Here is a 24,972-nt window from a genome sequence, read left to right as displayed (position 1 = left end):
GGGGGAGATGGCAATGCGAGAAGGGGGAAACACTCAGTTGAGTCAACATAAAAAAACGTGTTGACGTTAATAAAAATGTGCGAAGCTAGGTGTCAAAATGTTGTTTTGTATGTTTTGTATATTTTTATGTTGTGCTGTGTTCTCCCTTGTTCCCCTCCCTTGCCTAGTCGTGCTCTGAAACTCTTGTGTACGAGCGCGATACAAATAAAATATCATATCATATCACTAGGAGGTATGTTTAGCACCATGGGGAGCAGGTGAAGCTTGTAGAAGGCTGCACACAGTATTAATTTCGGTCACTCTCGGCACAAGTCCATGTTTGTGCAACCTTTCCGATTGGTTGAACGAGGCATAATTTATGACAAAAGAAAGTTAAACAAATTGTGGGACTCCACAACCCCCAGGGAAGCTAGTTATACGTTTGCAGCAGCACACAGATGGAGGGGGCAACGCCGCCCCTTCCCCTGGCCTACACACTAAAATAAGTACAGGCACATATAAGAAACACAATGCGTTGAATAAGTACTTTACAAATTAAGTCAGGTCATTTTGAGACGTACAGCAGATTAGTTCTGCAACCAACTAATATCACCAACACCCCCAGCATTGTTGTATTGTCATTGTATCAGCGTCCTGATGAAACAGCATGAAAATCATTATTACAACAATTACTTATGTGTGATACGTCATACTTTTTGCAGCCCGGAATGATACTATTGTTTTTTTAAAATGGCGGCTTAGCGTACATTCTGTTAGCGTCAGGTTCGCCCCGTTGTCCGTTTTCTCTTTCCACGTTTTCATTGCGCGAATGAAACCCCGGTCTCAAAGTTGTTCTTTGCGGTTGACAGCCAGCCCTGGGATACAGCGGCCACGCGCTCGGACCGGCTCGCTCTCCTATTGGTCAGCACGGCCCACCCTTCCCTCCCCTGCTCTGGGGAACGTCACGCGCCTGTGCGTGTGGTTTAAATGCCTTCTGTGGGCAGAGCCGCGGCTGCTCCTACAGGACCACGCTACTGCTCAGCACCGGGGAGAGCGCGGCGCAGCAGAAGGACTTACCGCTGCCCATCACCGCACAGCCTTGCGCGCAGCCATGCTCTAGGGCTTTGCGTCCTTCCTTCCGAGTCGCCCATGAAGCCACCAGTCGCCCTCCTGCACAGCAAGAGTTGAAAGGACACTCACGGCACCCCCAGCTGCCTCCAGCCATGAGCTGTTTGGATGTTATGTACCAGGTGTATGGTCCTCCCCAGCCTTACTTTGCAGCTGCGTATAGCCCCTACCACCAGGTATGTTATTAGCGCCACGATGCCTTCGGGCTGATTTGCGCTTTCAAAATACGAATGGATAAATAAATAAATAAATAAAAATGACCACCGCCGGTCAGAGATGGCATGCCCCGATTTCAGGGTCTCCCTTTTCAAAGTAGCAGCTCCTATCGTGTCCAAACTGGGGAATGTTCGTTCTTTTCATCCCTTATTTTCAAATGTCATATTTTAGTCGTTGTTACTTTTTTAATGGCACAGTGTTAGCACCCTGCATCTCATCAAGGGGCGCGCGCTGATTGGCAAGTGCTTGTCCGTTGCTCGGAATCTGTGGCGTTTGCATTAAGAGAACGCACTCCCCCAGCTGGAGCTTAAGAGGCCCCCTTGATAGTTCCATCCTCAAAGGGTTCCTTCACTTTGCAGACTATGGACCCGCCGGCTTGCCAGTGGAGGGGAAGTCGGGTGTTGGAGGGAGGGCACTGGGTGTTTGATTCAGGCTTGCCAAGGGGGCAACGATACGAGTGGAGAGTGTTGGTGCATTTGGCTTCAGATAACTGCAAGAGGCATGATGCACTGGGTGCGAGCGTTGTAATGATGCATGACTATAGCCTCTCGGAGGGGTTGCCAGTCTCCGGGGCGGGCCACTGACCGCTCTCATAGTGTACAGCCACACGCGGTACATGCGAGAGACGCTCTAGTGCGCGTCCGTTACTCGTTCCATAAACTGCTCTAAAACATCAGATTGCCCGACATGCTGACTGAAAGCGCTCCTGCGGGTATTAGAAGGAACGACTGTTAAATGGGCACCTTGAAGGGAGGGCACATCGTGCAAACGCCCTGCACCCTTAGCTGGAAAGATTTGGTGCAGGCACGAGGCGTTTCTTTTTCTTTTCCTTATATTGCTTTTTTTCCGGTACGTGTCCATGTACACAGACGAACGACAGGTTAGGTCAGAGGTCAGATATAGCACCGATCATAGTTTGAATGTGTACGAGTAGGCGAATTAAAAACGAATGAACCGACCTCATCAGACAGAATTCTTCAAGCCGCCTGGGGGAGGGAGGGGGTCGTGTTTTGCACTGGGCATGTTTATGAAGGAATTCAATGGGGCTTGGTGGGTTGTTGCTTGGGTGAAACCTCGTAAAGCACACCGGGCCCCGTTGCTTGGATCGCAGCGCTAGCTGCTCGCCTTGTGCGCGTCCGATGCGCGGCTGCTGTCCCTGCCCGTAGGGAGCCTGGCACCTGTTAGGGCGCGGCCTCGGGGGCCCCTCTGCTACACAGAAACCTCTGTGAACGAAATTCGTTCCCCTCTGGGAAACTAAACACGTGCCTGCTTTCTTTCAGCGCCTTTCACCCGGAAATGCTGCTTGCTCGGATCTTTTAGCGAGCAGGGCTGGGTGGCCATCCCAGCCCGCCATCGGCCACGCTCCGTCGTGCAAGGCGTTGCGGGAACGGGCTCGGGACGCCGGGAATCTTGTGGAATCGGCGTTTCGGTGACAGTGGGATCTGTTTGTGTTTCAATCATGTCCAGTCTCCAGCGGCGATGAGCCGAGGTGAAATGCCACGTTTAAGGCTGGGACAGTGTGCAGTTAAGTGCCGTATGCAGTTCTGCCAGACTTCGTTCCGCAGCCCCCGATTACTCTAACGCCACCCCCGCACCCGTGCTGATGTGGGCTTCGCCCGCCTGGATCATTGTGATGGTGTGGCGGGCATTATTGCGCGCAATTCTTTAAAAAAATAAACCTTCAAAAATGTGATTGCTTGCATGAAATGCTTTATCCGATTCACATTTTCATCGAACACAAATAAGGGGCTGGTGGCTTTGCAAGTGCAGGGGATGTCGGGTCATCACGCACGGGGCGTGCGTGTCTCTTGGGATGCCTTCCGTTGCGTTTGGTGAAGCCACACTCCCCGCTGCACGGACTGCATTGCACTGCACACAGAGCAGTGGGCACTGTGCACTGTGAAAGGCCCGCAAGGACCAGGTAGTCTGTTCATTCACCTTCCGCGGCTAACGCTCTGCCTAAGCGCCCCCCCCCCCCCACCCCCATCGCATACCACGTAGCACCATAAACAGAAAAGGAGACCTCGAAACTCCTGACCTCGTCTGATCCTGTTATCCACGGGCCACATGCCTGGTGGAAGTCAAAGCCTCCCCCCCCCCAACGCCCCCCGCTCGTGTCATAAAGTTCTTGCCACTGAAGTTTGATCCACCAATTCTTACCTCAAAGGTGTTCCTGGTGACAGGGGGATTCGCTGCGGACCTGTTCCCCCTTCCCTTCACCCACCAGGGCAGTAATAGAATAATCCATTTTACATAGAGCTTTGAAGCGATTTAATTAGAACATGTGATGATTTGATGTGTATATTTGTAACGCGCATTTCCCCATGGGAGGACCCTGGCAGACAACTCAGGGCACAGACCAAATTACATGAAGTCAACACAGGTTACCTGCTTTAACTTGGCCCAGAAAGATTATCTAAACAGGTAGATTTTTAGTTGGTTCCTAAAGGTGGCTAAAGAGTTAATGTGCCGCAGCTGACAGGGTAGGGAATTCCAAGCAAGGACCCACTGAAGGGAAACGTTTATCTCCCCAGGAGAGAGGGTGGGGGGTGGGGTTCACCAACAGGCCTTTCCCCGTGGATCGCAATGCACGAGTAGGACGGTGGGTTACACTCTTTTCCGGGATAGTGAAAAACGCAGTGCTCTGCTGAATGTTATACATCGTTATTTCTACCCGAAATCAATTGGGAATCGTTTTATCAAAGGAAGAATTAAAGGCCGAGTTGAACCCACCGGGGCGCGCACCTGTGACCTGCAGATCACGCACCGGTGTCAGCAGAACTCTCGGTCCGCTCGCCACTCGCGCTAGACGCCTCCAAAATGAAAGCCAACAGGAGACCTGCTGAATTACACAGGCAGTGGGGCCAGTGCACGGACCCTCCTCCCGTGCACCCCTGCGAGGCGTCCTTACAGTCTAATTGCCAGCGCCAGGAAACTGGGATGCCCACACACTTACACTGAAAATCCCGACTACCACATATATATCGACTGCCCAAATGTCGAACTACCGGTCTAATATTGTTGACTTGTCATGGCTGGTATAAAATGTGCTATAACGTTGGGACGGCCTTTCCGCAGCAGTTTCTGCAAGCAATTCCTGGGGTCGGGGTGCGCACCTGTGAAATGTTCACTGCGCTGGCGACATGGCCTCGCCCGCTGCTTTCCGTGGTTGTCCAAGCGTGCGGGGTGGAGACAGGGCTCAAGTCGAGGGTACCCGCGGGGGGCGGAGTCCACCCACTTTATTCAGAGGGTGGACTCAGTCCCCCCAGCTAAAATGGACATTGAATGTCCTCTTTGAATTTATGAATTAAACTGACCTCAGGGATCAAACTGCCGTCGGCAGATTTGTAGGCCAGACACGTCACCCCTGCACCATATAACCCGGTGAAAAATCGCAAACAACTAAAGGTGAAATGTCCCATTTTTGGCACTGCAAGTCCCAGGGAAAACATTTGTATTGGTTCTTGGAGTTTAAAACATGAACAGCTTTCAAAGTTTTCAAAAACACTATTAGAAAATATCCTCTCTTGGTTCTGTGTGTGTGTTGATGTCATGTCCTGTTCAATTTGGGTGGTTATGCAAAGGCAATTTAATGAAATGTGCATATGTCACCATGATATGCTAATTTGCGGCGTCACATCATTGCGTTTGTTCATGAGTCCCCCCCACTTTAATTTTTAGGACTTGACCCCTGGGTGGAGATGCCTATATTGTCGATGTGGTGGTTCGTCCTACCATTTGAGAACAACATGTTAACGTTAAGCGGCAAACAGGCGCGCGGGTCACACCGTCCGGCTGCTCACCCACACCGCGCAGGTCCCCAAAAAAAACCTCCACAGGAACGAAAAGGGCACGGTGGGACATATGTCTGCTTTTGTGTAGCACTTTCTTATACACCCAATGGCCAACGAATCCCTTGGACATCTACACAATCACAACGCGCGATTGAGCGACCCTTTGTACTGCCACGGGCTTTGGCCGCTTTGCTGCACACTATTCGCACGTTATGTGGGAGAGTGTGCCGGGAAGAAGGAGCGCCCCACTTTCTGCGGCTTCCGAGGCGGTGCTGCCCAATGCAGGACCCTCTTCTGCCATGAAAGCCATGCTTTTCCCACATACATGCCCTTTTCAGCCCAGGGGTGGTCTTTAGCGCGCGCCGTGGCAATGGCAGTCGTGCAGCTGGCGGACATGCCTGCCCCGAGCGCATTGTTTTATGGGCACCCCTGGAGCACACGCTCCCCGCAGGCGGTCTCGGGTACATCGCAGCTGCCCCTCTAAGCCCACCGGCCCCCGCGGTGCGGCACGAGGACTCGAGGAGAGGACGTCACTGTGCACGGCTGGCCTCCCACCACACGGCCGCCCCGAGATCTGGGGGATTTAGGTGTGGATGGCCAGCAGCCGCGTGACGCCATCGGCAGGTTGGGTCTCTGTTCCTACTGAAGTCATACTGAGCACTCGGTGGACGGGCAAGGCGATAGATAGGCCGGGGGAGTCGCATGGACACTGACGGACGTGGATTGGCGTCTGTGCAGCATGGAATCGTGGCTAGGCGGGTAGTCTGATGGCTCGGTGGACGGGCGGGTAGGCCGGTAGGCAGATGGGTACACAGGCAGGCCTACCGACTGACGGACAGACTGATTCATGGACAGATAGAAAGGCTCGCGTGGGCAGAGGGTGAGGCGGGCGGATGGGTGCAACGCCCGATGCGTCGATTGACAGGTAGACAGACAGATGCACAGGCTTCATGCCTGGACAGATAGAATGACAGCTACATGAGCAGACAGGTGAACATACAGGCGGACAGACGGCCGACGCATGTTAGGCGCAACGCGCCTGAACGCCACGTTCCCAGATAGACCCGATTAGCCCACAGCTCTGGGCACCTGCATGGTGTCAGGGTTGGACTGGCCTAGCAGGAACTCTGTAGATTTCCCGGTGGGCCTCTGCACCTTGTGCCTCTTCAGTGTGGTATTCATTTCCAAATGTTCCTATAGGAAAAGGGTTGGGCTGGCTGAAAATGTGTAATATATGGCCACTTTGAACATTATTTCCGGGGCCTCTTTTGGTTCGCAGTCCACCCCTGCATGCTGTCTGTCATATGTGTTGCATGCAAGCATTCGTGGTGCGTGGAGTATAGACATGCATTGATGGCTGGCTGGCTGCCTTGCCCCCAGAAGCACGCAGTGTCCTACAAGCCTCTGCTCTTCTCCCTTCCAGAAGCTGGCGTTCTACTCGAAGATGCAGGAGGCCCCCGAGAGCGCCAGCAGCAGCGCCAGCAGCAGTGCCAGCAGCAGCGGCGGCGGCGGCTCCTTCTCCAGCCACGCGCCGGCCAGCATCAAGGAGGAGGACTGCGGGCCCGACAAGGAGCGGCCGCCCGAGGCCGAGTACCTGAGCTCCAGGTGCGTGCTCTTCACCTACTTCCAGGGCGACATCAGCGCCGTGGTGGACGAGCACTTCAGCCGGGCCCTGAGCCAGCCCAGCAGCTACTCGCCCAGCAGCAGCAGCAGCGGCGGCGGCAGCAGCAGCGCCAAGGCCTCGCGGAGCTCCGGCGCCTGGAGGGGTGAGTACCCTCCCCAGTCACTCCAGTAGGCCCCCTCTAATGTGTAGCCGACATTTTCACAACATCAACAAAATCACCACTAAATACAGTCAAACAAGTCTGCACGCAAAAGTCAGTTGAACTGAAAGAAATATGCAGAACGAGCATTGCTTTCTGCATTGAATGAATGCTTTATTTAATTGTAGCTGAAAACCTTACACCTGTGTTCCTGGAATACATTTTGCAAACATGGGCCGAGCGTGCGAGGGTTTAGTTAGTACACATTTCCCTCCCTGCAGAAAAAACTTCCCATTTAAGGCCTTATTCTAGCGCTGGGGGATGGGTTCACTGGCATGGCTTGCTCAGCTTTCTCGCAGGTGTGGGCACAAAGGTGAATGGTCCCGCATGCACAGATAACGAGAGCACATAATCCCGCGCTGGGTACACCAGGCTCATTGCAGGGCACACAATAGTGATTAGATGAATTTGCAGACCTCCCCAGTACGCGCTGGTTGCCAGCGTACGAATACATCTCCCAAAAGATCAGTACTGCACCTATTTATACAAATCACACCAGAACTTTCATATGCATCCAGCAGCCAATTGTTCCATGTGTTGGAAAGATCAGTGCCAAGCCCATCAAAGGTCTTCACCCCAAGAGCCAGGAGGCAGGTTCCTTGGGGGCACTGACTCCGCGCTGGCCTCTGTGATGGCCGGCTTTAAGTCATGGTACCCACACCACCATTGTGTTAGACCTTTTAGCTTTTCACGCTGTGGGACAGGTTTAGCTGCCCCACTACCTCCAAGACAGCCCGCACAGCACACATGGCATTAAGTAGCAAGAGCCCATCCTACCCGGCAGATGAACTCCCCACCTGCAGAGGCCAGGGAAACCAGGGCGCCTTCAACTAGCCAGGCTGGACAACACGCATTGCAAGGGAGAAAGGACAAACCATACAAGTCTCCTCACGTGTCACTCCCCTAGTCTGGACTGCCAGCCCATCACACAACAGGGTGACACTCTCCCTTAAGCACTTCGGGAAAGAAAGGAAGACACCACTCTTCAAGAAACATCCATTAGCTGCTGATCTGGGACTCTAACTGAGCCCACACCCCCTTCATTGGTCCCCTCTTCCCTTCAGCCCCTTGCTTCTCATTCCTGTTTGCACTGTAGAAAGCACTGGGATATTTGCATGCATTCCATTAAGCAGCAACAAAAAGTCACCCGCCTATGAAAAACCTGAATTACAATGGGTGATTACTTTCCCCCAATTTCTCCATCCACCGAAATCTATGTAGCCATGGCAACATGTCATGTGTACGACTAGCCACAGCACAACCCAAACGACTGGTACAGTGTAAAGATGAAGTCTCCAAGAAAATCTGCACAGCCCACTATCCCTTCCAGGCCCTTCAGAAAAGACCTGCCCCCATCATCAAGACGCCGGCAGAAGCTGCCGCTAGGCCCATGCTCAATGAGGGGGCTGGCTTCCACTGGGAGCCAGGTTCCAGACCCCAGGCGTGGCAAAGTGCCTACATTCAAAATAACACTGCAAACAAAACCTCCAAGTATAGCCAGGCCCTTGCTTTAATATAGACCGAGCCGCCCTGGGGTCGTCTCCAGCCGTGTAACGCTACACCGCCCGCGGGGCTGCTGGAAAGGGCTCCCCTCGCCTTGATCTGTTGTTGGAAGTCTATTCTGGATACAAGAGGATGCTGACATGTGGATGGGAGGCCAGGGCTATTATAGGGGAAGGAGCACACGGCTGCCAGGCGCTGCTCTCGATCAAGAGTTAAAGGCGGCCGTGGCTTATGAGGGCAACACTCTCCTGGTCCCTGCGTAGTGCTTTGCTTTGTGAGATCTACAAGCAATGCATGTTCATTCAGATACACCAGTGCGTGCGTCCTCAATGCATCAGGTTAGCAAGTGTCGCCCCGCCTGCGCTCCTGGGTTTTCCTAGGCTCTGCAGCAGGTGCTATAACCAACTGAACTCTCACTCCATCCTACCTTTAGCCCTTTTAGCTCCAAAAATGCCTTTTAGACGGAAATTGTGTGTTTTCTTTTTTTACTGGGGCCTGGGATTATATAGGCAGCGTGTGCTGTAGAAAACATCTTCAGTGCAGGTGGAGGACACCACTGCCTTGCCAGTGAACACGTGCACACTGAAGTGGCATCTCTAATGGACAGGATGCTCCTCAGGGTATGCCTTGCACAGGGTGCACATTTTTCACTCGCCACTGGTTGGTGATATTTCACTCTTGGCGAGTGAGGAATGGTTGTGCAGAGTGCACGTGTAGAATTGAGGCGGCGAGTCACCTTTTTATGGCTGGCTAGTAGCTTGCAGCTCGAATGTTTGCCCCTCTGCCATTAGCAGAGTTATTAAATACATGCCAACGTTTTATTGTCATATACGTCCTTGTTACATTGTTTCTATTAACCTTTCCGAGGGCGATACCCCACAGCTCGTGCCTTAAGTGTCTGAGTTACTTGTGCTATTGGTTTCTGCAACATGTCTGCTCCTAGGTGGGTGGAACCTGCTTTCACTGTCCCTGTCTGGGTGATCACGACCACGCTTAGCATGAGGCAATGCTCCCACAAGGTGGTCTTCATGCAGCAAGAATGTGTAGTGAAATGCACCAGTGCATCAGAAAGGCACTAAAAATGCAGGCCTGCAAGGGACTCCACATTGCCCCCTGATGGACACTTGCCTGCTCACCGTGTTCCCAAGCCGGGCACATGCCCAGCCTACTTCCCCTATGCCTTTACCTCATCTGTTTGTGGACAGTCTTTCACCCCCCCCTTTAATTCACGCAGAACATTTCATCTACACTTACCTAACCTCAATCGACTTTACCAGATATTTATGTCTTCTTGCATGTACTTCCTCTTCCCTTTACTTCTTCTGCATCTTCACACTGTCAAGGTGGCAAGGGATATGGTACGGTTTGCTGTAAGGTTAGGGTTCGGGACAAGGGTGGAGCAGGGGGAAGAATATGGGTCAGAAACGAAGGAGGGGGTGCAGGGAGTCTCCCCCTGTAATGACGAAGTGAATGTTAGAAGACGTGAAATGCAGAAGAAGCAAAGGTATGAAGAGGTAAAGGTGACGACGCAAATGTATGGCGAAAAGAATGCAGAAGGAAAGCCATACATGCCTTCAATCGTCCACATTTCTCGGTAAGGGACTTCTTCCTCGCTAGCTAGGCCCATTCTATATAAACATCCAGGCAAACATTGCAGAAGTTCTTAGCTTGGTTTAAAATGTGCAAGTGGCGCAGTGGTCATGCAGCTGGTCGCGCGGAGCAAGCTTGTTTGAGACTGTAGAGGGCCGTTGAAGGAACACTGCAAATGAAACGGTTTGTTGCATTTCAGCCATCGCAGCAGTTCAATTAATAGCAACTCGTGTATGGTGGCGGAAGGCCTCCATTCCATGTAGCGCCGCTTCCCTTCTGCTTCACACTCATCACATGCATTGCCTCATAGGTAGATCTCTCCGCCAAGTGGAAACTGGAGCTCCCTGCTGTCTTACCATGTTTAGTGTTGGAAGTGTGATGCTGCCGCTAAGCAGGGTGTTTGTGCCAATGGACGGGGGTGGGGTTGGTGTGCCCTTTATTATAGATAGCACAGAAATGGAGAGGGGAGAATGTTCAAAGGCATGTGGCTTTCCGGGATCTTTCGAGGAAGAGCAGGCTCGTTAATATTGAATATCGCATCACAGACCCATGTGACCGCTGAAGTGCCACAAAGGTTGTCGTGTTCTTTCAGTGCCACAAATCACTTAAATCCTCAGTGTTCTTCTCATTGCAGCACCTGACTGCTCGGTTCTTGCAGAGGCACCATTGGCCGCAACAAGACAAACCGCTTCTCTCCCTGAAACAGCCATGGGTGTAAACTTACCTCTGATTAGAGCAGAGGATAGAAACTTCATTGTATGGATCCGTCATATCCAGTCTCGGTAAACCTTCAGTAGCTAGCCACAACAAATGTAACATCGGAAGTAGCTTGTTGCGATGTATTCAGTCGATTCGTCATATGCGGACTTTGCACATTTTCAGTAGCTATCCATAACACTTGTACAGCATAAGTAGCCTGTTGTGACTTGTTCAATATATCCGTCATATCCAGTCTCTGCAAACCTTCAGTACCTATCTAGAAAACTTGTGACATATGAAGAAGCTTGCTTTGACGTATTCCACCGATCTGTTATATGCAGACACTGAAAATCTCCAGTAGCTATCCGCAACACTTGTGACATCAGAAGTAGCCTGTTGTGACATCTTCAATCTGTCCATCAAATCCAGTCTCTGCAAACCTTCAGTAGCGCTCCGCAACACTTGTGACATCAGAAGTAGCCTGTTGTGACATCTTCAATCTGTCCATCAAATCCAGTCTCTGCAAACCTTCAGTAGCTATCCGCAACACTTGTGACATCAGAAGTAGCCTGTTGTGACATCTTCAATCTGTCCATCAAATCCAGTCTCTGCAAACCTTCAGTAGCTATCCGCAACACTTGTGACATCAGAAGTAGCCTGTTGTGACATCTTCAATCTGTCCATCAAATCCAGTCTCTGCAAACCTTCAGTAGCTATCCGCAACACTTGTGACATCAGAAGTAGCCTGTTGTGACATCTTCAATCTGTCCATCAAATCCAGTCTCTGCAAACCTTCAGTAGCTATCCGCAACACTTGTGACATCAGAAGTAGCCTGTTGTGACATCTTCAATCTGTCCATCAAATCCAGTCTCTGCAAACCTTCAGTAGCTATACACAACACTTGTGACATCAGAAGTAGCCTGTTGTGACATCTTCAATCTGTCCATCAAATCCAGTCTCTGCAAACCTTCAGTAGCGCTCCGCAACACTTGTGACATCAGAAGTAGCCTGTTGTGACATCTTCAATCTGTCCATCAAATCCAGTCTCTGCAAACCTTCAGTAGCTATCCGCAACACTTGTGACATCAGAAGTAGCCTGTTGTGACATCTTCAATCTGTCCATCAAATCCAGTCTCTGCAAACCTTCAGTAGCTATCCGCAACACTTGTGACATCAGAAGTAGCCTGTTGTGACATCTTCAATCTGTCCATCAAATCCAGTCTCTGCAAACCTTCAGTAGCTATCCGCAACACTTGTGACATCAGAAGTAGCCTGTTGTGACATCTTCAATCTGTCCATCAAATCCAGTCTCTGCAAACCTTCAGTAGCTATCCGCAACACTTGTGACATCAGAAGTAGCCTGTTGTGACATCTTCAATCTGTCCATCAAATCCAGTCTCTGCAAACCTTCAGTAGCTATCCGCAACACTTGTGACATCAAAATTAGCCTGTTAAGACATTTTCCACTTAAGTCGGGACATTAGGTGAAAAACTGGAGGAAGTTTAAAGGGTTTTACAACAAGTGGGTGAAAGTGGAAGTCTTGATATTGAGACATGACAAACACACCACACTCCCCTTTAACCAGCCTCCATACATAGGCTTCCCTGATTCATCTCAACATTTTCTACAACTATGAACCGCCATCATTCCTGATCTCTTGTATGTGCCTCTGGACAATAACATTACTAAAATCACTTTTGTCACCTACACATGCTTCCTAGTATCCTACTTTTAATTCTCTTGCGTCCGCAATTGCACTCCTGCTCACGCTGGGTCTAAACTGCATAGTCTAATGGTATCTATGGGGGGTTCTTCCAAACGCCACAGTAGCCAAATTCTAGAGAGAATAAAACCTTTCTTTTGACCTCATCTGCAGGATCAAAAACTCCAACCACATACAACCAACACCGAAGTCTCTGCACTGACTCGAAGTAAAGAGGTTTAATTCCAAACTCTGCGCAGAACTCCTTTATGGAGCGGTACAAAGCTGTGCCTGTAATATTATGATCCCCTAAAATCCAACCAAACCCTTACTGTCAGCTTCCAAAATTAGGCCATATAAGTGCATTTTGAGGGGGTAGATCAGTCCATGCTCCAGGCTCGTCCCTTTGGAACTATCTCCAGCCAACCCTCACGTTTTTAAGTGCTGGGCCTGACAAAAGATCATCTCGCCAGCAAGTGTGTGGAATGGGCCATAATCAATAGCCTTCCACTTGACGATGATCCTGCCTTATAACTTGCCTCCCCAAGTAGCACCACCCCTAGCAACCCCCGCACTTGGGGACTGTTTTCTGTATGCCTACAGTCCCCTACCAGCATTGACACCTGATGTCTGCACTTACCCCTGCACTTGCCGCCAGCTGGCCGAACTTTTCAATTATTGCTTTATTTATTCTATTTATTTCATTTATTTATTTATTACTGTCGATCCCATGTACTGCACTGTCCCTCTCTCTCCCCCCTTCCCCTGAACTTGCGCAAATTCAGTGACACCTGGCCTAGTAAGATCGTTGTCTCTGTCCTCCCGCTGTCCCCCCTCCCTTGCCTCGTTGCGCCTTGAAACACTTGTGTATGTATAGGTGCGCTATAAATGCCATATCATATCATTTCATACCAGTGGTATACCAACACAATATATAAAATAAATCACAGCGCCTTATCTAAACGAGGTTTTGCAGGTTGTTGCCAGGTAGTAGGTGGCAACCTGCATGGCGTGCTCTAGTTGAGCACCCATCAGTCCGGGGCACAAAGTCACAACTAATTGGTAAACATTCTCCACAGGGCAACTCTGGAACTCACCTTGGTGAGATGATCATGTTCAGGCCTGCAGGTGTGCAAGACTTGAGATTATGGGGGTGGGTGCACAGTAGCGGATTGCGTGGCATAGTGAAGTAACACACTGCCCTTCAACCCCCTTCAATCCAAGGTGGGTTTTCGAGCTACAAATCCATATTCAATTGGAGAGAGAGTGGAGTGTGCATTTTACAAGCGTCTGCCCAGTAGCGCCGGATTGAGAATCGTTTTCTGTTAAACTCACCCGGGGCGGTACATGGTGGAGAGTGAGGCTACACTGGAGTGTATGATCCGTTGCTGGCAAATGGTTGTTGGGGTGATTCTTGCATTCACACTAAGAGGAAGTCATAGGGAAGATTCGGCACAGCCCGGGCAGCGAGGGCATACATAAGGCTCGGTCTCCTTGCCCCAAAAGTGACAAACTCTTGCTGGCAGGCTGGAGATTTCATCCATGCCTTTCGCCCTGCCGAGAGAAGAGCTGCAGGTGCACTCGTGTGGGTATCACACTGGGGAGGTTGGCAATGCCAACTGTATTTTCACAGCATATTGAGAGCTTCCTTCATTGACTCGTGGGTGTCCAAATGAGCCCTGCACTTCTCCGGGCACTCTAATGCAGCAGCTTCCTCAACAGGACCTTCCTCTGTGGACCTCCAGGCCACATATGCACTAAAAAGGAGGAGTGAAAGGGCAGGTAGCTGTCCTTTCATCACTCAGCGGCCAGGGAGGGCCAGGGTGGCTGGTAGAAACGGCCCGTATGAGCAGTTCCTCTCCCTTCAGACAGAGGATCTGCCCCCTCTCAGCCTTGTTCTTGTGAGTCCACGTAGAATAGGCGTCGTTGCGTCAGAGATTTCCTGTCCGGCTTGAATTATTAGTCTTAGATTAATAAATTGCAATGTCCCATCTCGCAGTGCCGCCATAAACTAATGCAAATAAATGTGCCAGACCGGTCGCTTATCGGTTTAATGGCACTTTAACGGAATGTTATTCGGCCAATCGGGAACCGTTCATATTTGCTCCTAAACAGTAGATCTTGGCATGGGAGCCACTGCAATTCTGACGAGCGAACCAACTCAGAACTGCTCCACATTTCATCATGTTAGAAGCAGAGGAGAAAAACAAACGTTTCTGGAATCTCGTACACAATCCTCTGCGCCTGATTTACAAAGCGTTGTTCAATGGGGGGGGGGGGGGGTAGAGGGGTTAAATCAGACCCTCTTTTGGAAAAACATGGCCTGTCCTGTAATCATTTAATACGATGGGAGACTCTCTTGATAGATTGCATCCATATGAACTTCGTAGTTACATCAGTTGGGGGTGGCTGGGCCTAATTAACAGAGCATTTTCCAATTGGATTGTGCCATTATAGAACGTTTCTGTGAGTAAGGCCCCCGTCTGAGAAAGAAACAGGCCTTTCTCCGTTTAATGCATCGCTGGAGTTTAGGACAGGAGTAGATTAATCTATTTGCATGTTTCCATCCGTTTTAAAGTTAATTAAGTAGTTGTTTTCTGGAAACTCCATAGCCGTTTATACTGTTAATACACACCCGTTTGCACATGTATTGATCAGGGGTGCACCATAGCACGCCCGTGCATTATAGAGAGCATGGCACCAAGCACTGACGTTCCGGTGGCGTCTTGGGGGACATGCACTATAATTCCTCTTTTACACCTGGTTCTTTTGTAAGGGCCTTTTATGTTTCTTTTTGCTTTCTTTCTTTACTTATTTGTGAAAAGTCTTTTGACTACAACACAATAAAAAAAAATACTCTTCTGAAAAGGATATGGCATGTTGCCTCAGAGGTCTGTGACCTTGTGTAGGAGCTCAGTCTTGCTTTCTTTGGCAGCTCAGCTGTTGCTCGCCTCGGGTATATATATGCAACCTTCACTCGTGGGTTCAAACCCCAGCAGGCACAACAGAGCACTTCATCTTTCCGAAGTTGATACATTTAGTAACTTTAAATTGGTTACTGACATCAACTATTACAGTGCTTAGAAGTGGAGAAATGCAGCATGAAGCACTATATACAAATGTGAGTTTATTTATTTTTATGCTCAAAGAACTCTACTGCGACTCGCAATGTCCACATAACATATGGCGGGGGTCCTTTCTCTCTTGTATGGCAGTATTTAGCAGCTTTTAAATAGGTCTGAATTGGTGAACGTTCATACTAAAAAGATGCTCTATAGAGGAGAATACAAATCACAAGAAGACATAGTAAAGTGAGCGAGGAGAGGCATTTGTGTCCAGACCATGTGTTAGAATTGTAATTCCTAATTTGCGTGCTGTTGAAGGAACTCCACTACACACAGATTGCTGCTAACTAGTCAGCCACTCTATGTGCGGCATAAAGTGACGGGTGCAAGGGGAGTCTGCGTGGAAAGGCAAGGCACAGCATGAAACTCGAAAGCACTGATGACTTGATGTCTGGGCCACATTTCTTTATCTGTGTTACTTATTTCTAGGGTGCATGTTCAAGGCATAAAATAAGCAGTATTACACAGCAACTTGCTATGCATTTCTGTAGGTTTGCTAATTAAATGGACACTTGTGTAGCACAGCTAGCTATTTAAATGAGCCTGTTAATTGAGCGCATAGCTCGCCCTCTCTTGACCCCAGGGCTCTCTCCACCCAATTGTTTCTGTTCACTGCAAGTTCAAAGGGGCTACTAGGGAGAGAGTGCAGCAGCAGCAAACACCTCCTCAGCTCCAAAGGCCTCTGGGGGTGCTAGGCAAGACAGGTTATTTTCAAATAATTGTAAACCCGTGTCCATTCATGCAGCTCCACTTTACATTTTACAGACATTCATCTCACAAAAGCCATACTTCATCGGTGACAAGAATGTTGTATTGTTGCTCATTTTATGTCCTGGGTACAAATAACTTCTGCTGACATTAAAAATATCAGCACACAATTGCTAAACGAATAGGTTTGTTTGATAATCAGGAACATTTTAATTAGCAAGCTCTGCTAATCATTTACAAAAAATCGAATGTGTGCCTTGATATTATGGAAGGCAAGGTCTTCTTCCACACAATCTAACCCCTTTCTTCTTTCTTCAGATGCTTCAGGGTATCCGATGAGCCAGAGGAGTTTTCCTCCATCCTTCTGGAACAGCACCTACCAGCCATCTGTGCCCTCCGCCTCTATGGGAAGTCCACTGGCTGGTCCTCACCCAGAGCTGCCTTTTGGCTCGGACCCATATTCTGCAGCAGCCGCAGCTTCCTTACATAGCCACCTCCACCAAGGCCCCCCAGAACCCTGGCACCATCCAGCGCATCACCACCACCACCACCATCACCACCAACCTTACTCCCTGAGCTCTCAGGGCGCCGCCTACACGCGACCCTCCACCATGCACGAAGTGTATGGAAGCCACTTTGACCCTCGGTACAGCTCCCTGCTTGTACCCACCTCTGTGAGGCCCCATCGGCTACCACCGCCACCAGGGACCCCGCAGTGTGACCTTGGTAAGGGCGAGCCCTCTGCATGGACAACGCCTGGTCCCTTTCCAGGGCCACCGGGAGAGATGAGTCTCAATGTGGACACAGGTAAGGACAAGGCATGTGGACTAGCCCTCCTCCACCAGCAAACACAGAGCGCACGTGTCCCAGCATTCTGCTGGTGAGTCCCTCCTTTGGCGCATTGTCTGAAAAATCCCCCATGGACCGGGCTCGCTTTTCTCGACAGATGTTAATGGATACACAGAGCTATTAAAACATGACTTGAAATTGATCTGCTTTGGTGCAGGGCAGAGAAAAGTAATCACTAATAATAGTGACACAATACTATGTACTGAACCCCTATATAAATGGTTAGCTAGTCTTCTGGGTGGACAGAATGATGGGCAGCCACATTAGACTGGCTGATGGATGGGCAGAGGAGTGGGTGAATGGTAGTTGAGCAGAACAAGGGATGGCCACATACCATTACTAGAGAGATAATGTGCACAGCATGACAACTCAGTCCCCTCTCGACATCAGTAAAAATCCTTGCCCCCCACAATCAAACCTGACTTCTTTACAAACCGGCTTCCTGTCCTCTCTTCAAGCTTTCTGGGTCTGCTTTGTGTAGTGTTGTCACATTGGTTGGTGTTTGTGTTCATCACATTTTCACACTTCATTATCAAAACTAAAATTTAAAATAATAAGGAAGGTGCCTTTTGGATCAGGGCACTGCATCCAGGTGTACGCATCTTTTGCACTGCCAATCCTCCATGTCAAAGGACGCAGCGGGTTATCATTCGGTTTTTGGGTAAATCGGGCGAGATGTCTTGGTTTGCTCATGGGTCATCACCCCGGGGGTGCCTTAGGTCACACACACTCGACTAGCCTAAGCCTAGTCAAGGAGAAGGGCTTCACGATTCCAGCTTAAGAGTCCCAGGTAGGGCCATTCGCAGCTCTGTTCTAAGTTCATATGGAGATAATAAAGTTGTTGACACAGCTGATTCACTCCCTATATCTAGAGCAAGGATCTTTCTGCTCTAGCTGAACATTTCACTGTAAAAGCTCCCTAGATGCCGGCCTTCTTAGGAGAGTCTCAGGCAAGGTGTGTCTGTATTTTGGTGGCTCTACGACCATTAATGTTCCCTTCTCATGCGCTGCGAAGAAAGGGCATCTGAAATAGTCTCCTGAGGTCCCCAAAGGGTAACACCCCGCCGGAAGAAGCTCTCAAACTGCCAGATTGTGAGTCATTGGTGGACTATCCGGGGCTTGGACACACGTGTGCGTTTGCATAAAACGATTCAACCTGTTCTCCCAGTATGATATGATATGTTATTTATAACGCGCTTAATACCCAGAGGTTTCTAAGCGCGGACCCGTGGATCGAATGTGTGTTTCTCCGTGTCGTCTTGTTTCCAAGGCAAGTACGTTATCGTTGAGCTATCCTGCCGAGACAAACTGTCATCCGCTGGGCCTTACTGGCCTTTCCACGCCGCTGGATTAGAATGACGGCCTCGGCAGAAGACACAGGAGGACAGAAGGTCTTCATTGGCCCTCTAGGCAGCAGAGTTGGGTCCTGGCCTATTACATATATGATCCAAGAGCTGTCCAGGGGTTACCCTCAGATGTATAGCCTGCCAGCTATTGAACGAAGGTGGGGGTGGGACTTGGGAAAGGATTCCTTTCCAAGACCCTTACTGAGCAGTAGGCAGGGGAAGAAGGCAAGCAGTTGCTCCAATGGGGTGGGTGGCTCCTATCTGTATGTACTTAAAACTGCTTTATTATATGTGATTGCTGCAACCGCATATTCATTCCTGCTAAATGCGCCACCGTCCCTTGCTGATCAAAGTGAGGGCGGCTAAGGGATGGGGAACGAAAGTAAGGGTGCTTTTGGGGCAAGTAAGGACCTGTATCCCCAGAAATAAATGAACACGTTTGAGACTTCCGTTTGATCTCTCTGCCTTGTTTTTATTTATTTTTTTATGGGACGATAAATAGGATTCTAATACAGAACATTTGCCTTGGTGCAATTATTGAGTTCTGGGATGAACTCATGATCTCATTAGCTCTGTGTATTAGCTAGGGGCTATTAAGGAACTTCATGAGAGGCACCTGGGGCGTTTGGGACCATGCATGAACTTCTGCACAAATGATCACCTGGCACCAACTGAGGAACCTGCGACAACGAATAAAGTCCAAGTTTACGAGGGAAACCTAATCACCGAGATGAGACGAGTTTTGAATCCTGATCTCGTGGAAGCAATTATTATCTTACCCGTGGCAAGTATTTAGTGCACTCAAGGCAAACAGAGACCAACACATGAGCTGGCTCCATTTATGTGGCAGAAAGTATCATTTGCTGTCAGTCTCATTTCAGGTGTTGGGTGATTGCAGGACTTGTGCAGTCCTGCGAGTATGGACTACAGAACACGGAAAGCTGACGAGGAAGCTCTGTAGCTTCTATTTCCCAAAGGTGTGTGGGGAAGAACTAGAATCCCAGGCTACTGTATAAATAGCACAAGGTTTGGGGGCCGGAGCTCACAATTAGCTGGTCTTTCTGGGAGCCCACTGAGCTCCCACGCTTTTCAGACCCAAGTGCCGGCTTCTGGATCCTACCTCAGAGTTGCCAGACCTGTGCAGGGCCCCCTTGGGCACAGCGGAGGCACGTAGGAGGGACTCCATAGCAGACCCGAGAGTACCTCCGTGATGTGGCTCCTCCACTTTTGCTAGCAAGGAAGGGCCACAAAGAATGGAGACCTGTTCTCATCCTCTTAGCGGAGGAGTCAAGAATCCTCTTGCTGCGCGGCTTGTACAAAGGATTAGGGCGCCTGCCTTGGACATGTACAGCGGGAGGCTCACACCCTATTGCTGCAAATGTCAAGTAAGGCAAATAGCCTAAGCTTTTCCAATTCCAGATCGTTTTGGCACTTAGTCTGTTAAGCCCCGTGCACACCTTTGTGCACCACTCTCCTTACCTCAAAGGGGATGCTGCTGCCATGTCAGGGCTTTTGGGGTGCTGAACATACTGGGATTAGAGCAAGCAGCCTAACCTGGCTTCTTCCAGAACAATAGCCTCAGCACGTGTCCTGGTGTAGACGGGGGTGGCCTAAGTAACATGTACATGTCTCGTGAGGATAGCTCAGGGGTAACGTGCGCGCCTTGGAAGCAAAACGACACGGGGCAACGCAGCTTGGATCCCCGGGCCCGCGCTCAGAAACCTCTGGGTATTAAGCGCGTTATAAATAACCTATCATATCATACATGGGCTTTCACTGGCTAGGCCCAGGTTTTATGTTCCGTCCAGAGCTCTAACAAACCAAGACTATGGATATAGGAATGGCTCTATGTCTACGGCTCAGTAGTACCAAACGAAGGAAGTATCTAATTTCACCGAGCGTGGGTGCCATTGTGCACACTTTGGAGGGGGATTTAACCCATGAACACTTGGCGCCCCAGACTTGAACCTATATTTGGAACTTAGACCTCATTTGCCCTGATTTGAAAAAGGCACTTTTGTGTTGAAACACGTATTATCTAGAGGGCACTGTTTTTGTATTTTAATATGCTTTGCAAAAACTAAAAAGGATTGCTATAGACCTAACAAGTGTGGCGCAGTGTTTAATATGTGAGGCCAGTCTTGCTGTCTTGATTATATTAAGAGGTTGGGGTCTTTTGCCTCTTTTTGCCTCACACAACTGCGACACCATCCTAAGAATTTAAGTATAAATCAGGCACATGTTGAAAATTGGGTTGGTTACCAAAAAAAAAACCCAAAACGTACCTAAATATTAAACAGGGCCTTCAATTGGAGATATTAATGAGTGGTTTGACCACGTGCAATGTGTTTATGCACCGCTTGCCCCAATACATGCAGGTATGGATCAATTAGAGAGCTTCTACAGGCTGTTAATGAGCACATGTGAGCTGGGATTCATTCATGAGCATGGGCACATTAACAAACTATCTGTGCCAATAAATGAACTGGGTCCATGAATGCACTTTGCCCAATGAATGAGCTGGTTGGGTGTGATAATGATGGCCTATGAGAAATGTTTCTGAGGCCAATTGAGGCAGCTGGGAGTAAAGCCTGGCTCTACTGACCCAGCTGGGTGGATGCACACCTGTGTCCATCCATTTCTCTTTGCCGGATGCAAGGCATTCCTAGGTAACCTTTTTAGCTAGGAATTACTAGACTCCTGATGTGCTTTTGAAGGCCATACAGTGATGTTTAACATTGATCAGCCTTCATTAGTGATCCTTTGGTGCTAATGTCCTGTGATTCAGCATTTACAGAGTGCAGTGTCTGCAGCCTCTTGTTCACTGTATTACTCATCAGATGGTCATCCACGTGTGTGGGTTTCCTGGGGTGTGAGCACCGCCCCGTTGGGAACTTGGTTCTTAGGACCTTCCCCGATAACTGTGCATGCGTAGACGGGTTGCTGTGCGCGCTGTAGTTCTGAGTTCCCTCAATGAACGACCTTCTGAATTAGCGCTCAATTAAAGGGTTAATATAATCGTGTATTAAGCTGCAGCGGTTAGGGCTTGGCACCATTGACGGAATTCCTGTTACTAATTTGAGCGCAGGGTAGGAATCCTGGGACAAGAGAGCAGGTTGTGAGACCGAGTCATTAACTGAGTATGGGGGCCTGCGGGGGATGCTAACAAGGAACTAATGACGTCATTAGGGAACTATCATTTGCATTTGGGGCAAATACCGAGTAACCAGGTGGTGGGAAAAATGATCAATGGGGTAGTTTAGTGTAGAATAGACCCCTGGGGGCCACTCGGTATACACAGGCAGAAGGCAGCAGATGTGTCAGAGTTGCCAACTGGCTCCGTGTTCTGAGTAGCAGCACCTTTGTTCAGTACTTTGCATTCTGGGACACATCACTGTGTAGCTTTTTTCCCCTAATAAGTTTGGGCGTGCAACCCCCAAAATGCGGGAATGCGTAAAGGTGCATGCTATTACGTTATCTGGAGCACTGGCAGCGCCCCGAACCCTATCCTCTGCCACGCCCCTTCGTGGTTCCAGCGCTTCTGCTCAGGTGGGCCCACTGGGCGACTCTAGGTGGTTGCTGGAGGCATAGGTGGGGAACAGAACTCATCTCTTCTTTGTATGGGTCCTGATGATTGATGGGGAGAGTGGGGGGGGGGCGCCTGGGGGTACTATAGGCCATCCGCTGCAGGAGATGACATACAGACAGGGGTGTTGCCAGGTCTGAAAAAGATCCGGGGCTAGGCTAATTTTGGGACTGTCGGGACTGGAGGCTAGCTAGCCTTTTTGGTTTGTAACCCCAGAGCTTCTATCCGGGTCTACAACCAAAAGACCTGGGGCCATAGCCCCCTCAGCCGCTCCCTCCCCCAGCAACGCCTCTGCATACAGAGCTCACCCAAGGCGCCTTGGACGGCAACAGTGTTGGTAAAAGGCCACCCTGTGAGGACCAGAGCACAGGGCTTGCCTCTGAGGCTGCTGCTGCCTTTGGGCGTATTGCAGGAGAGATTCGAGTTGCTCTGCTCTGGGGGTCGTGGTGGGGGGTGGGGGGCACGGTGTGCCACAAACTGCTTGGGGAAAGGGTTCTCCCTTAGACACCCCTTTGCAGCCTGTGTGATTCCCGGCACGGCACTCTTTACCTTGCTTCTGTGTTTTGCTATATTTCTCCTTACACTGTTTCCTTGCTTTTGTGATGCTTTTTTCACGCTTTATCGCCTCACCAGCTTTCTGTTTCCTACAGGATGACACTGGCCTGTATTTCTTCTCTGTCCTAAAACATCTTGTGCCCTTTTTTTCTTTTCTTCCCACCTGTTTGCATTCTCAGGTTTGCAGCCCCAGGATAAGAGCAAGGATCTGTACTGGTTTTAGAGGGGCCTCCTTTCAGACTCCCTCCCCTGCGTAGCCCGCCCCCTCCCGGCCTGGTAGGAAGTGTGGCTGGCACTGGGCGAGCGGCAGTCCCGTGGGTGTGTAACCGCTTGTGGTCTTGGGTCGCAGCTCGGCGGTACCCCTTCTGCGGCGGAGCCCTTCTGAGCTGACCTGAAACACTCTGAACCAGAACAAGGCCAGCAGACCGTCAGAGAGGGGTGGGTTCAAATGCGCCCCTCCTCCCACCAGTGCCAGCGCCCCCCTGGAAGAGATGCCCCTCAAGCACGTGTCAGGAGAGGGGGGGGGCATAACTCATGGGCCACCCACGGGGAGACGGGCCAGGGCTCCCCCGGCCGGCTCGAGGGCCCGGGAGACCGCGCGTTTGTCTTTCACTGCAGAAAATATACTTGTGAAGTCGACATGATGCCCAAGTCAGCCTTAAAGGAACAAACCGCACGCCGCAGTAAACGGCCGAGGCGGCCCCGTACAAGAAAAGACTTTGCTTTTTAATCTGCTGTTGTGAATATTTTTTTAGAACTCTGATGTGAATTATTTCGTGACAGTGGTCAAATAGCTGCTGCCTATTCTAAGATACTTTTGATTTTTTTGTAAAACAAGAACTGGATGTGTATATTTTATTTTTCGTAGAAAGACTGTTCATGCAGGACAATGTACACTGCCCTTGGCCTGGAAGAAGGTTGTTGGGAAAATAAACCACCCGAACTATTAAAAGCTCCCAGGCCAGCAGCCTTCTGGGTGGATTATGGCAGTGGTAGGGGGCTACCGGCGGCCACCTGCCCTGGGTTTGCAGGAGCGCAGCTGTTCTCGGACAACTGTTCAAACTCTAGACACATGGCGTCCAAGATGGATGGGGTTCTGCGCCTCGAACTGCTTCGGAATCAGTTTCATTCTGTTTTTTTTTTTAACCAAACACTTTGCAATTCAGGGGAACACCGGCGGGCCTCTGCCATCCGCCCGGAAGACACTGGACTGTGGCAGAAGGGGCGTCTGTCCGCACTGGGCACCGAACTGGAAGACTGTGAACCAATTGTCGCCGATTTGCCTCCTTTCCGTTCGCTCCACAATTGTTTATTTACAACTGCTTTCTTTACTTGCCTTTCGTACTATGTTTTCTTTCTGCCATGTTTTTTAAATGATGTTTGCTTTTGCTCCCGCTCTTTGCACGCACTGTGGGCCTGAGATTCCAGCGCGTTTTTCAGTGGGGCTTTCCAATTGAAAACGCTTTTGTATATCAGGCCCACGGAATCTCTTTAGATTAATTTGTCACTTTTCCCTATCTTTCGCTCCTCTCCCCAATCTCTTCCAAAACTCGCACGCACAACCACGCACACGCGACCTTCCTCCCCTGCTTACACGCTTTCTTTCTTTCTTTCTTTCTTTCTTTCTTTCTTTCTTTCTTTCTTTCTTTCTTTCTTTCTTTCTTTCTTTCTTTCTTTCTCTTTTTCTTTTATTATTTTATTGTGTTTATACCCCTCTCGTATATTTAACTCTGTCTCCCTCCCCCCTCTGCTCGCTTATTTTTTTTAACCTTTTCCCCTCTTTTCCCACCACCCCTATTTTATTCTTTCTTCTTTTCGCTTTTCACGTTCTTTCCCTCCTTCCGTCCCATTGTGTTTATTGAACAAATTTGAAAGTTGCGTTGTGGAAGATACCACATTAAATACAACATGCCTCCCTTGTCTTGGATCTTGGTTTATTCTGAGACGTGGGGCACATGCCGACGCACGGCATGCAGCATGTGTATAAGCGAACAACAGGGCGTGACTAATTGCCAGTCTGTCTGTATCACGTGCCCCGTTACTGCAGAGGGCGGGGCGGTGGGGTGCCCTTGGAACTGGACACCATTTCATATGCATGTATACAGTTCTCTTTTGTTGCTGTGAGGTCTGGTGCAAATTGTGTGTTGTGCTGTGCATGCCCATAACGCCCTCAACTCACTTATTTTTCATTTTCGTGATAACTTGAAAAATGCCATAAACAATTCAACATGGGTTGAAAAAATGGCAGGTGACAATGGGTGACTGAATTCGCTTGGGGCTTATTGAGGACATGCGTTTCCACATAGACAGGGGCGCAACGAAGCCTACAATTCGGAGGGGGGGGGTCTAAGTGGTGATGAGAGGGGC

General features: G+C 49.7%; 1 protein-coding gene across 2 annotated transcripts; it reads left to right on the top strand.

Annotated features, from left to right (window-relative positions):
• The first annotated feature begins 860 nt into the window (after positions 1 to 860).
• VGLL2 (vestigial like family member 2) lies at positions 861 to 24,526 on the top strand. 2 transcript variants are annotated; one of them, XM_069606629.1, is made up of 4 exons: positions 861 to 1,283; positions 6,544 to 6,883; positions 16,588 to 17,076; positions 22,785 to 24,526. In XM_069606629.1, exons 1-4 carry the CDS (start codon positions 1,203 to 1,205, stop codon positions 22,826 to 22,828), a joined length of 954 nt encoding a protein of 317 aa, XP_069462730.1. In that variant the 5' UTR covers positions 861 to 1,202; the 3' UTR covers positions 22,829 to 24,526. The 2 variants fall into 2 exon arrangements, with proteins under 2 accessions (XP_069462730.1, XP_069462729.1); XM_069606628.1 differs by having other exon boundaries at positions 6,541 to 6,883.
• The last annotated feature ends 446 nt before the right edge of the window (positions 24,527 to 24,972 follow it).

Source organism: Ambystoma mexicanum, chromosome 4p, assembly GCF_040938575.1.
Source record: "Ambystoma mexicanum isolate Mex_15411 chromosome 4p, UKY_AmexF1_1, whole genome shotgun sequence".
Classification (NCBI taxonomy): domain Eukaryota; kingdom Metazoa; phylum Chordata; class Amphibia; order Caudata; family Ambystomatidae; genus Ambystoma; species Ambystoma mexicanum.
This window is presented reverse-complemented; position numbering and strand designations above follow the sequence as displayed.

Coding starts and splice junctions, on each gene's coding strand:
- VGLL2 (XM_069606628.1), top strand. CDS start 1,203: ATGAGCTGTTTGGATGTTATGTACCAGGTGTATGGTCCTCCCCAGCCT. Junction 6,884..16,587: donor GAGCTCCGGCGCCTGGAGGG/GTGAGTACCCTC, acceptor TTCTTTCTTCAG/ATGCTTCAGGGTATCCGATG. Junction 17,077..22,784: donor GAGTCTCAATGTGGACACAG/GTAAGGACAAGG, acceptor TTGCATTCTCAG/GTTTGCAGCCCCAGGATAAG.